This window comes from Narcine bancroftii, chromosome 5 (genome assembly GCF_036971445.1).
Source record: "Narcine bancroftii isolate sNarBan1 chromosome 5, sNarBan1.hap1, whole genome shotgun sequence".
Classification (NCBI taxonomy): Eukaryota; Metazoa; Chordata; class Chondrichthyes; order Torpediniformes; family Narcinidae; genus Narcine; species Narcine bancroftii.
This window is the reverse complement of record NC_091473.1, coordinates 212,582,547-212,595,631: the sequence shown is the minus strand read 5'-3', so window position 1 is coordinate 212,595,631 and position 13,085 is coordinate 212,582,547. Positions and strand designations below refer to the sequence as shown.

Below are 13,085 nucleotides of genomic sequence, written 5' to 3'. Positions count from 1 at the left end.
CTTGATCGCCAGGTGTTCCAGGTCGGGGGAGTAGAACTGGGATATAACCATCATGTGTGATGACGCAAACGCCATCTCTGTTTTTTCCTGATACCAGTGTACGGTCCTCATGATGGAGGGTGAAGCCCTCTGGCTGCAGCTTGTGTCCAAAATTCCCTCATTCAGTCATATTTTCTGTGAAGCACATCACACACCAATCTCTGATGCCCCTCTACGGCTATAATCTGGTTCCGAGTTCATCCAGTTTATTTTACAAAGATTATAAAATAATCTTGGAGGATGGTCGGAAGCAGAGGCCTCAGAGCCTGACAACTTATTTTGATCTGTAGCCTCACTCTGCATCAGCATGTTCTGGTCTTCTTTCAATGGCCTGTGGGTGGGTGGTCCTAACTTCTGAGGTCTTTAAATGGCAGTGAGTCGGCTGCTTGACTCTCCCGTGATGATTAGATAGCCTGTGCGTCAGCCGCTCTTGTACCCACTATTTGAATTTCCCACAGTCTGACAGAGTTTGCCGATAATCACTAAATCTACCAACAGCCTGTCCCCCTCCGAACCATCCCCATCCCCCTCTGAACCTTCCCTGTCCCCATCCCCCCTGAACCTTCCCTGTCCCCATCTCCCTCTGAACCTGCCCCGTTCCTGGACATGTCCCAATGTCTGTTAAATGGTGTCTGTGTCTCTGCCTGAAACCCTTCCTCCGGCAGCTCGTCCCACACACCTGCCACCCTCTGTGTGAAGATGGTGCCCCTCAGGACCCCTTAAAATCTCTCCCCTCTCACCTTAAACCGCCCTCTGGTTTTAGACTACTGACCCTGGATGAAGAGAAACAGTGACGTGCATATCTCCACTTGCCTTGTCTCTCTCCCCTCTATCCATATTTTCTCTCCTTCCCCCTACCTTTGTCGCACCCCTCCCCACTCTCTCCCCTCCACTGCTTCTCTTCCCCCGTCTCCCTCTCTCCCCCCTCTCTTTCTCACCTGCTCCCCCTCCCCCCTCAGTGGAGAGTAAACGGACAGCAGGAGATGCAGGGGCAGCAGCTTTATTTCCTCATCCCTGCCCTGGGGAGTCCTGGTGCGGATTGACTGTGGGGGAGAACTCGCGGAGGACCCAGCAACGGTGCTCCACCAGGTTGAGTAAACGGCTGTACTCTTGCGCCAGTTCCTCGAATTCTGGTCCCAGCAGTTGGTAGAGGTCTACCTGCCCCTGGAGCTTGCTCCTCCTGATCTCCTCTGTGCTGAGGGCATGGCTTAGCTCCTGCCTAGGGGAAGAGGGGCAGAGAGAGGTGGGGAGAGGGTCAGTAATGGTCTCTCCCTGGTGAGGGCCAGCTCAGCTCTGGCCTGGGGGAAGAGGGACAGACAGAGATGGGGAGAGGGTCAGTAAAACTCCTCAGTGGTAAGGGCAGGCTTGAGAGAGTTGAGAGAGAGAGAGAGAGAGAGAGAGACGGAGAGGGACGGTAGACAGAAAATGGGGAGCCAAAGAGCGAGGGACAGAGAGGGGATGAGAGGGAGGGGCGAGAAGGGATGAGAGAGGGTGAGAGAATGAGGTTGGAGAAAGTTAGAGGGTGGAGAGAGAGGGAGGGGAGATGGCAGACGGAGGAGGAGAGGAAAGGGGGGATAGAGGAGATGAGGGGATGTCCACTGGGAGATCCCAAGTCGCTACCTGATTGTTTCATGAGCTCCCACGTCCTCCCGGTCGAGATGGGGGTCTAATCAGAGAGGAAGGGTGAGGGTCACGTGGTGGGGGGGAGATTCCGGTGGGTTATCCTTGGTCACTACCTGATCGCTTGGTGAGCTCCTGGTTGAGGTGGGGGTCTAGTCGGAGAGGGAGGTGAGGGTCATGTGGTAGGGGCAGGGGGATTCCAGTGGGATATCATTGATCATTACCTGATTGCTTGGTGAGCTCCCACTACATCTTGGTTGAAGGCCTCATGCTGCAGCTCCAGTCTCAGCAACCTGTGGGTTGAAGATAGGTTTGACAATCTACTCCTGAGGCACGCCCTCTCCCCTCATCCTGGTGCTCCCTCCCTCCCATTCGTCCCCAGGGAGATCCCTCCATTCTCACTAAGGTGATCCCTCCCTCCCATTCGTCCCCAGGGAGCTCCTTCTACCCCTCACCAGGCCACTCCATCCCCCCTCGTCCCCAGGCTCCTCCCTTCTCCCTCACCAGGCTGCTCCCTCCTCCCCTTGCTGGCACACTCCCTTGATGACTCCCTCTCTGACCCTCTTGTGACCACCCCCACCCTCTGGAACTTGTTCAACCTCCCTGAGACCCACCCCTGTGGAACCTGTATGCCCACCCCTTGTTACCCCCCCACCATCTGGGACTCCTCAGACCACCCCCCTACAATTCTCACCACCCCCAGATTCCTCGGCCCCAATGTGACCACCAGCGACTCACCCCAGCTTGGTGACCAATGCCTGGGCCTTCAGTTGCAAGTAGTCTTTGAGTGAGTGGTCCAGGAGCGGCCGTTGGGTCAGGTAGTGGGTCTCAGCGAGTGTGTGAAGCAACTCTGAGATGTGGTTTAGCACCTGGGGGCAGAGAGGAGGGAGTGAGGTGGAGGGTTGGGGAGTCTGTGCACTCATGCTGGTTTCAGGGTGAGGGAGGAGAGTGAATGGGGAACTGTCTCACACCGTGGGGGTTGTTGGTGAGGGTGTGGGGTTGGGGGAATGCTTTACACCTATGGGGTTGGGGAGTGAAGGTGAGGAGGTGGGAGTGGGGTGGGGGAATGAGTAGGGAACCGTCTCTCACCATGAGATTCGGGATGAGGAGGGAGTGAGATGGAGGTAAGGAAGAGGGAATGGGCGTGGAGTTGAGTGGGAAACCCTCATCATGGGAATGGGTGCGATGCAGAGGGTCTCCCTGGTGGAGGGGAGTGTGGGAAATCATCTCTCACGCTGGGGGTGGGAGACTGGAGATTGAGTGGGGACCCGATCTCACCGTAAGACAGATTATTGACTGCCTCCTCAGTACCAACCGGTTGGTCAGTGACTGTTCCCTCAGGGAGTTGAGATGCTGCTCCTGTGTCTGGATCCAGTCCTGGAGTGTCCTGCAACGGGTCAGTCGTCGGGACCTGCTCTCAGTTTCTGGGGAGAGAAGAGAAAGAGTGGGAGGAGGGAAAGAGAGAAAGTGGATGGGGAAGAAGGGGAGGGGGTGAGAGAGAGGGGAAAGGACAGGAAGGGGAGGAGGGAGGGGAGAGAGTAGGAAGGGAAAGGGGGTGGGGAGAGAGAGTCAGAGAGGAAGGAGATTTATTTTGTCTGGTTGGTTGTGTGCAGACTGATAATAATAATAAACTTACCGTAAACTTGTACGAGACATAGGATGAGCCCAAATTTGGAGGATTGTGTGCAGTTTTGATCACCTAACTACAGGAAAGATATCAATAAGATTGAACGAGTGCAGATTTACAAGGATGTTGCCGGAACGAGGAGCTGAATTACAGAGAAAGGTGAAGCATGCTTCCCAGGATGCTGCCTTGATTTGAAAACGTGTCTCAGGAAGGAAGATTGACAGAACTGGGGTTTTTCTCTTTGAGAAGACAAAGGATGAGAGGTGCATGAAAATACAAGGTTACAAAGGGATTTGGTAAAGTGGACAGCCAGCACCTTTCTCCCAGGGTGGCCACAGCAAACACTAGAGGACATCTGTCTGAGGGAAGTGGAGAAAAGTTCAGGAGAGTCATCAGGAATAAGAGTTTTAGTTCAGTAGTGGGAGCCTGGAATTCATTGCTGGGTTGGTGGTGGGAGACTGGTACAATCTAGTACCCTGACTCCCAGGTCCCTCTGCGCAGACTCCGACCCCCTTCCCACCCAGGTCCCTCTGCATGGACCCCGACTCCCCCCAGGACCCTCTGCACTGACCCCGATTCTCCCCAGTGCCCTCTGCATGGATTCTGATCCCCCCCCCCCCCCCCCAGGGCCCTCTGCACGGACCCGACCCCCCCCCCCCCCCACCGGTCCCAATGCAGATCCCAACCACGCTGTTCCACCTTCACCCTCCCTGATTTCCTGCCTCCTCCCCTCACCGTACTGAGGCCACACATAGGACATAAGGTCGAGACACTGTGCAGCCAGTCGCTCCTCCAATTCAATTATCAGCCTCTCTCTCATCGCCTGTTGCTCCTGCAGGGGCACAGCATGGCAAGGGTTAATCCAAGTGGGGAGAGGGATAGGGGAGAAAAGGGTGAGTTAAGGGAAAGAAGGATGGGGAGAGGAGGGATAGGGGGAAAAGACGGGAGATGTGAGGGGAGAGAGGAGAAAGGGGAGGAAGAAATAGGGATGGAAAGAGAGGGAGGGAGAGATTAAAGAGGAGTGGGAGATGGGAAGGGGAGTTAGGGGGGAGGGGAAAAAATGAGGGAGAGGGGGGGAAAGAGGGAAGGGGTGAAGGGGAGGTGAAATGGGGAGGGGAAATGGGGAGGGGGAGGGGAAGGAGACAATGATGAGTCACACTACAGAGAAGAGATAGAAAATCGTGATATGGTGTGGGAATAGCAACCTGTGTCTCAATGTGGATGAGGCAAAGGAGATGATCGTGGACTTCAGGTGGATTAGAGACGACAGCCCTCCACTACACATCAATAACTCTGTAGTGGAGAGAGTGGAGAGCACCAAGTTCCTTGGAGTTCACTTAATGTGACCTATCATGGACACTCAACATCTCCTCATTTGTCAGGAAGTACGACAGCGACTGCACTTCCTGAGAAAGCTGAGGGCAAGGCTCCTGGCCACCATTATGTAAACCTTCTAAAGGAGCTTTATTGGCCTGGCTAGCTGCAATCACAATGTGGAACGGTTGCTGCAGAGTATTGGATCAGAGGTCAATCCACAGGACCATAAGAGCGGAAGAGAAGGTCACTGTGGGCTCCTTCTCCCCCAACCCCATCGAAGTGATCTTCTGGGATCGTTGTCTGAAGATGGCTCAGAAAATCATTAAGGACCCCCAGCACCCGCACACAGCATCTTCCAGCTACTCCCATTGGGAAAGGTACAGAAGTATCAGTCAGAAGCACCAGGCTGAGAAACAGCTTCTTCCCACGGGCAGTGAGGCTGCTGCTGACCTCATGAACTCCTCATGCCATTCCCCCTCCCACCCGAGAATCTATGTGCACTTTCAGGTGGCCAAAATCCCCCGTTGTAAAGCCGCACATTATATCCCTATGCAGTTGGCGGGAGGCCACCTGAAAGCGCAGGAGGCACCTTCGAGGCGCACTTCGTAACCCTCCTCCGGGAGGGATAATCGACGTAGCACTCAGATCCCCCAGGCACCTGAGTGAAGCTGCAAAGGGGATGACAATCAGTTGGCGAGCGTCTGACAGCCCCCCTCCCCGATGCCCCCCCAGTGCAGGACATCAGGGCTGGGGCGGCCAGCGCGGGATGTCAGCATTGACAGCTTGAAGGGACAGGAGCCGGAGTGCGCTCCAAGGCGCCTCTCGTGAACCTGTCTCTTTCAGGTGGCCAGCGCTGTGCTTTCAGCGCTGCTACCTGAATGGCCATTCCACAGCTCTGAATCTGCTTCTGCAGGCACATTCTTGGCGGAGAATGCACCAGAAAGTGCCTTATGATGCAACAATATGTACTGCATGTAAATTACTTGTAAATGCATTTGCATGTTTTTACAATGAGAACCAAAGGAAAAAGCTGTTTTGTCCAAATGTATAAACTAAACGAACCTGAAATGAGGGGGAAGGGAAAGGAGAAAGAGGGACAGCATGAAAGAGGAGAGAAAGGGGGAGAATGGGAAGGGTAGGGAGAGAGGGAGGGTAAAGAGGGGGGAGTGGAGAGGGAGGTGCGGCATGTAGAGGAGGATGGAGAAGAAAGTGCGGAGAATGGGGTGCAGAGAAGGGGTTGCAGAGTAGGGGGCACACAGAGGGGGGTATTGTGGGGGGCACGGAGAAGGGAGTGCAGAGTAAAGGGCACATGGAGAGGGATGTGAAGTGGGGGGCATGGAGAAGGGGGAACAGAGGGGGCATGCGGAGGAGGGTGTGGTGGGGGCACAGGGAAGGAGGTGCAGAATGGGGGCACACGCAGGGGGGTGTGAATTGGGGGAATGGATAATGAGTAGTAGAGTAGGGGGCATGTGGAGGGGTATGTAAAGTGGGGGGTACAGAGAAGGGGGAAAAAGAGAATGGGGGCATGTGGAGGGTTGCCGCGCAGAGAATGGGGGCATAGAGTGGGGTAAGAGAGGCGGGGTGTGTGGAGAGAGGGCGCGAAGGAGGGTGCGAAGTGGGGGAATTCTCACCACATTCGTGGGGTTGAGCTGGTTGAGGTGCCGCTTCCCCAGGCTAAGCAATGGAGGATGTTCTGGGTCACACACAGCACCCTGGACATCCAGACCCCTGTGGCACCGGCCCAGGACCCAGCAGCGCTCCAGAACCCCCACAAACTGTGAGTCAGATACAGCAGCCATGACCTTTCATCCTCGGGTGACCCTCAACCCCACCCCTCCCCCTCCCACCCCTCCCATCCTTCCCTTCACTTCATCCTTCTCCAAACTTCCCTCCCGACCCCTCTCCCACCCATCCCTCCCCATCATCTCCCAACCTTTCCCCATAGCTCCCGATCCCTCCCCCACCTTCTCCTCCCCATCACTTCCCCACCTCTCCCCCACCCAACACTCCCCCACACATCCCTTTCCCACCCACACCTCCCCGTCACCTGCTTGTCTTCTGGAGTTGGGGTCTGGTCAGCGCGGGCTGCATGATGCTGGTCTAGCAACTCCTCCACTGTCCGCTCCAGTGTATGTGCAACCAGCCACTGGCGCCTACACTGCCTCAGGTCTACATACACCTGTGTGGGGAGAGGGAGGTAGATCAGGGCTGGACTGTGGCAGGAAGAGAGGTGGGAGACCATCATGGGTAAGCTGGTAGGGGGAAGGAGGAGGGGAGAAATGAGGGGAGGGGAATGAAGGGGAAACATTGGGGATGAGAAGTGGGGGGTGAGAGGATAGAGGGAAGGACTGAAGAAGAGACACATCAGGGCTGATCAGTGGAAGGAGAGGTTTGGGGGTGAGGGGAAAGGGTCAGCGGTTGACTGGAGGGAGCAGGGGAAAGGGTTAGCAGATATCCGATATGGGGAGGGAGTGAGGGGGGAAAGGGTCAGGGGCTGACCAGTAGGGGGAGGGGGAGGGAAAGGTTCAGCAGCTAACAGTGGGGAGGGGAGAAGGGGAAAGGATCAGGGTCTGACTGGGGGAGGGGTTAGAGGAATGGATTAGGGGCGGAATGGTGGGGGAGGGGCAAAGGGGAAAAGTGTCAAGGGGTTAACCGGTGGGGAGGGTGAGGGAGAAAAAGGGTCAGGGGCTGACTAATGGGGAGAGGTGAGTAGGAAAGGTGTCAGAGCTGATGATGGGGGAGGGGTGGGGGTAAAGGGTCTGGGGCTGACTGATGGGCAGAAAGGATCAGCGACTGACTGATGGGGAGGGGTGAAAGGGAAAAAGGATCAGGGGCTGACATGGGGAGGGGTGAGGGGGAAAAGGGTCTAGGGCTGACATGGGGACGGGTGAAGGGAAAAAGGGTTTGGGGCTGGCTGATGGGGAGGGATGAGGGGTAAAGGGTCAGTGCTGGCAGGTGGGGGAAGGGGAAAAGAGTCAAGGGCTGACTGATGGGGAGGGGTGAGAGGGAAAGGGTCAGGGATGAACTGACTGGTTACATGAGGGGACCTCAACCCTCACCAGATCCATCTCCCTTTTCAGATGCAGGCTGAGACCTGTTTGGTCCAGGCGCTGGTTCAGGGCGAGCAGCAGGCGGGAAAGTCCTGGGTACTGGCCAAGTGTCCCAGGGCTCAAATGTAGGTGCGGCAAGGCCTGGGATGCTGGAGGGGGAGAGAACTGTCAATCACCCCAGCGATGACTCCTCAGGGTTCGGCCACCATCCGAGCCCCGCCCCATATCATCTCCGACCCGCCCATCGAACCCAGGCCCCGCCCCATATCATCTCCGACCCGCCCCCCCATCCCCGGCATCCAGCCCCGCCCTTCAATCCCCAGCCCCTCCATCCGGTCATGCCCCTCACCCCCACCCCTCCATCCAGAGCCCCGCCCATCCAATCCCGGCCCTGCCTCCGTATCCTCCGACCCGTCCCTTCATCCCCGATCCCGCCCCTCACCCCCAGTTCCGCCCCTTCATCCAGGGGCCCCGCCCATCCAATCCCGGCCCCGCCCCCGTACCTCGAATTCCGGGCCTACACCAACCACCACTCCGGCCACCGCCCATCCCCGCGGCGCGGCCCCCCCCACCATTCCGACCCATCTCCCTACGCCGCTCCCCGAGGCGCTGCCTCTCTACCAGCACGGCTCAGCTGCTCCCCGCTCGCCGCCTCCATCCTCACTCCCTCGCCAGCTGCTCCCGCGCCACAGGCAGGGTGGGCGGAGCGCCGGGCTCCCGCGGCATTATGGGATAGACCGCCCTGCTCGGAGGACCAACTGGGAGAGAATGGGGAAGAGAGAGAAGGGGTGTAGAAACCGGGAATGGAGAAAGACCCGCCCCTGTAATTCCTCTTTTGTCCCCTCTCTCCCCCTCTCCTCTTCCCCCTCTCCCCTTCCCTCTCTCCCCCTCCCTTTCTCCCCCTTGCTCTTTAATTTCCCCCCCTCTCTTCCCCCACCTTGATCACTGACACTGACAGCTGAAGGATATGTATCTGTTTGTGCAGATTTGAACAGCCCCAACAATGGACAAGGTCTAATTTTACCCATCCTTGCGTCAGCTGTCTTGTCCAAATACCTTCTCTTGACATTTAAAGAGCTTCCATTTCAAGAGGCCCCTTGTTCTTAATCAGAGCTATTCTTGTTCCAAAGATAACATACTGGAGCCACAGTGATGTGTGAGTAAGACAAAGGGTGTGAGTGAAAGCGGTGCTTCAGCATCTACAGCAATGGTAGAGTTTCTTCAGCACAACTTTCTGCTGACCCAGTCCCTTATCACCAGACCCGTCTCCCTTGGAATCTTCCCCGTCCCCCCGGAATCTTCCCCGCACTCTCCCCCCGCCCCCAGAACCTTCCCCATTCCCCCCAGAACCTTCCCTGGCCCTGGACCCGGCCTGATGACTGTTAAACGGTGTCTGTGTCCCTGCCCCAACCCCTTCCTCTGGCTGCTTGTTCCACACACACACCACCCTTTGTATGAAGATGATGCCCCTTCAGTCCTCTTGAAATCTCTCCTCTCACACCTTAAACCTCTACCCTCTAAAACCTCTGACACTGGGTGACCTCAGACCCCGAGGTCTCTGTTTGGCAACACTCCCCTGGACCCCACCATTCACTGTGACAGTTGTCGGAACCTGGATTAACCTGGATTCACTCTATTCTGCAACGTTCCCCACCATTCACCATTTCAGTCCTCATACCCCAACATCACCTGCCACCATCCTGTACCCCAACATCACCTGCCACCATCCTGTACCCCAACACCTCTCTGTTCTGACACTCCCTACCATTGCACTGTGTCAGTCCTCTTACCCTGAGAATCTGTTCTGCAACAATCCCTACCATTCACTGTGTTAATCTTGTACTCCAAGTTCTGTCTGAGCTACAACACTCCCCAGTTGACCATAACAGTTCTTGACCCCTTGGTCTCTGTTGTACTTCATTCCCTACCATTGACTGTGTCAGTCTCTGTTAGATCTTTGTTCTACTTCACTCCCCATTGTTCGCTCTGTCAGTCCCCATACCCTGAGGTCTCTGTTCTACAACACTCCCCATTATTCACTGAATCAGTCATCATACTCCGAGGTCTCCCGATTCTACAGCACTCCTGAGGACCCCACCATTCACCATTGTCAGTCCTCATGCCCCAAGGTCTCTCTGTTCAACAACACTCCTCACCATTCACCATATCTGTCATTGTAGCCCAAGGTCTCTGTTCCACAACACTCACCACTGTTCATCCTATTTGTTTGTGTACCCTAAGATCTCTCTGTTTTACATAGACCCCACCGTCCACCATGATGGTCCCTGTACCCTGAGGTTTCACTGTTCCACAACACTCACCACTGTTCATCCTATTTGTTTGTGTACCCTAAGATCTCTCTGTTTTACATAGACCCCACCGTCCACCATGATGGTCCCTGTACCCTGAGGTTTCACTGTTCCACAACACTTCCCACCATTCACCATGTGAGTCCCCATACCCCGAAGTTTCTCTGTTCTCCAGCACTCCCCACCATTCACCGTGTCAGTCATTGTACCCCAAGGTCTCTCAATTCAACAACTCTCCCAGGGCCCCACCATTCACCATGTCAGTCCTTATAACCCAAGGTTGTTCAGTTCCAGAACACTCCCCATCAATCACTGTGTCAATCATCGTACCCCAAGGTCTCCCAGTTCTACAGAACTGTTGAGGACCCCACCATTCACAATGTCAATCCTCGTACCTTTCTACAACACTCCCCACCATTCATCATGTCAGTCCCTGTACCTCGAGGTCCCTCTGTTCTGCAACAATCCCCAAGGCTTCACCACTTGCTCATGCCCTGGAGAATTCTCCCTTGATATGATTGAACATCTCCTGCATTGATGTCTATTAACATGATATATTTTGAGATATCAGGAATCTTTTCACTGAATTCACCAGCTCCCATCATCTTATCCACAGTAAATGTAACAATTATTAATTTCAGACTTCCCAATCTGTTGCTCACCACCTCTCCATGTGCATACACATGCTCATACGCACACATACTAACACAGACCCATGAGGAACCCTATTCTATTCTCACCATTGATTTTCATAAACTAACCAGGGTTTCTATTCCTATTGCATCAAAGATACTGAAGATCATGGTTTATGAGGTGGGGGGGGGGGGGGTGGGGGTACACAGATACACTGGACCACATTGCACAGATCTTGTTTCCATATCCCTGGGTCAGACCGGTGTTGAGAGCACCGTGCACAGATCCTGTTTCCATATCCTGGGTCACACCATGTTGGGAGCATCGTGCACAGGTCCTGTTTCCGTATCCCACACCAGAAGCACCGTGCACAATTCCCGTCACCGTATCCCACACCAGGAGCACCGTGTACATTTCCCGTCTCTTATCCCACACCAGGAGCACCGTGCACAGTTCCTGTCTCCTTATCCCACACTGGGAGCACCGTGCACAGTTCCTGTCTCCGTATCCCACACTGGGAGTGCCATGCACGGTTCTGGTCTCTATATCCCACACCAGGAGCACTGTGCACTGTTCCCAACTCCTTGTCCTGCATCAGCTAATCTCCAACCCACACCCCACCCCCATCACTGCCTTCTGCTCACGCACAAAGGACTGGGAGGGTGTCCTTGGGGAAGGTGACTATGAGGGGCTAGGATGTTATTAATACTGCAGACGGCACAATGAGTGCCCATACTTGGAGCTTCTGCTGTCTGCGTTTAGACAATACCAGGATAAGATGACCAACACTTGTTGCTTCAAGGACAACATTGACATTCCCTGAATTCTTCCCTAGCCCTGTCCCGCCTTCCCCAGAGCTGCTCCTGGCCCCTCTCCAGGGGAGGCAGCTGTTCCTCCCTCCCTGGGGATCAATGGGGTAAAGGGAGGTGGGAGGCCTGTATCTTCTCACTGACCCCAAGGGGGGTGGGGTTGAGGGAGCTGGAACAGAGGCACACTTTCAAAAGGGAGAGCAGATTCAGGGGACCTCCCTTTCAACTAGCCCCCCTCTCTCTCTCCTGTCTCTCAATCTCCCTGATGACCCCCCTTCCCTCTCTGCCCTCATCCCTCTCAGTCCTTGTCCCCCATTTCTCTCTCCTGTCCCTCTCCACTCATCCCTTCCGTTACCTCTTACCCCTCATTCCTCCCATCATCCCTCTACCCCACCCTCTCCTCTCACTCCTTTCCTACACTCCTCTCCCATCCTCTCCCTCCCTTCACCTTCTCACCCTCCTCTACCTAATCCCTCTTCCACTCCTCTTCTCCCTCTGTCTCATCTCTGCCCCTTTCTCTACCTTTCTCTGCCCCCTTTTATTCCCTCTCCTCGCTCTCACTCCCCATCTATCTCCCCCATGCAGTGAAGCAGTGGTGGATAGAGGGAGAGGAGGAGAGAAGGGGTGATCGAGGGGGTGAGATTGAGGGAGGTGGTAGAGATGAGAGAGAAGTGGGGGAGGAAGTGTCCAGGGAGAGAGAGGGAGGAGGTGGAGGACAGCAGGGGAGGAGCTGCAAAACAGATGCTGACGTTGTCCCCGCTCCCAAATTTGGGTAAGGGCCGTCCAAAGGGTTTATAAGGAAGAGCAGCTCCATCCCAAACACATCCTCTGACCTGTCCTGTCAGGAGAGTCCTGTGAGTGAGTGCCGAGCATAGAGAGTGTGGGCTGTCCTGCTCCTTCTGTCAACTTCCCGGACCCCTCTTTCCCACCTGCCGCCAGGACCTCTCCTCCCTCCCCCAATCTCCTCCTGGACCCTCGCCCTGTCTCTGAATCCTCTTCCCCATCCTCCCTCCCTCTCTCCCCCTCCATCTCCCATGTATCTCCCCCCTCTCCTCCCTCACTATACCCCTCCCTCCTCTCTCTTACTCAACTCTCTCCCATCTGTCTCCCCCTCCCTCTTTCTCCCTCACTCTCCCTTTTCCCCTCTCTCTCTCCTCCCTTCTCTCTCTTCCCTTTCTCTCCTCCCCTTCTCCCTTACTCCTCTCTATCTCCTTTCCCCTCCCCTCTCGAAGAAGTCAGTAATATGACAGGAGATAGACACGAGTCAGTGGAGGAGAGAGGTGCTTCAGTGACTAACTGTTCTTTGTTTCTCTATCCCACAGGTCCAGTGAATCCACCTTTTCTTCAGTGTCTCATACTTTTGCTGAGGTAACAACAGCTTCACTCTGTGACTGACCCCGGGAGTGTGTTTTTTTGATTGGACTGTGTAGAGGGAGCTTCACTCTGTGCCTGACTCCAGAATGTGAGACGAGACGGTGCAGAGGGAGCTTCACCCTGTGTCTGATCCAGAGTGTGTGTGTGTGTGTGTGTGTGTGTGTGTGTGAAACAGGATGGGGTAGAGGGAGCTTCACTTTGTGTCTGCCCACAGAAGTGTGTGTGTGTGTGTGTGTGACAGGGCTGTGTAGAGGGAGCTTCACTCTGTGTCTGCCCATGGGAGTATGTGTGTGACAGGACAGTATAA

The 13,085-nt window shown here is 55.2% G+C and overlaps 1 protein-coding gene across 1 annotated transcript; it reads right to left on the bottom strand.

Moving 5' to 3' along the window:
- Positions 1-1,023: 1,023 nt before the first annotated feature.
- On the bottom strand, positions 1,024-8,500 carry haus4 (HAUS augmin-like complex, subunit 4). The gene is made up of 9 exons (XM_069941074.1): positions 8,275-8,500; positions 7,663-7,802; positions 6,651-6,782; positions 6,235-6,378; positions 4,022-4,118; positions 2,938-3,083; positions 2,398-2,528; positions 1,884-1,952; positions 1,024-1,258 (listed from the first exon to the last, which is right to left on the bottom strand). The coding sequence occupies exons 1-9, from the start codon at positions 8,309-8,311 to the stop codon at positions 1,048-1,050; spliced, it is 1,107 nt and encodes a 368-aa protein (XP_069797175.1). The 5' UTR covers positions 8,312-8,500; the 3' UTR covers positions 1,024-1,047.
- Positions 8,501-13,085: the final 4,585 nt, after the last annotated feature.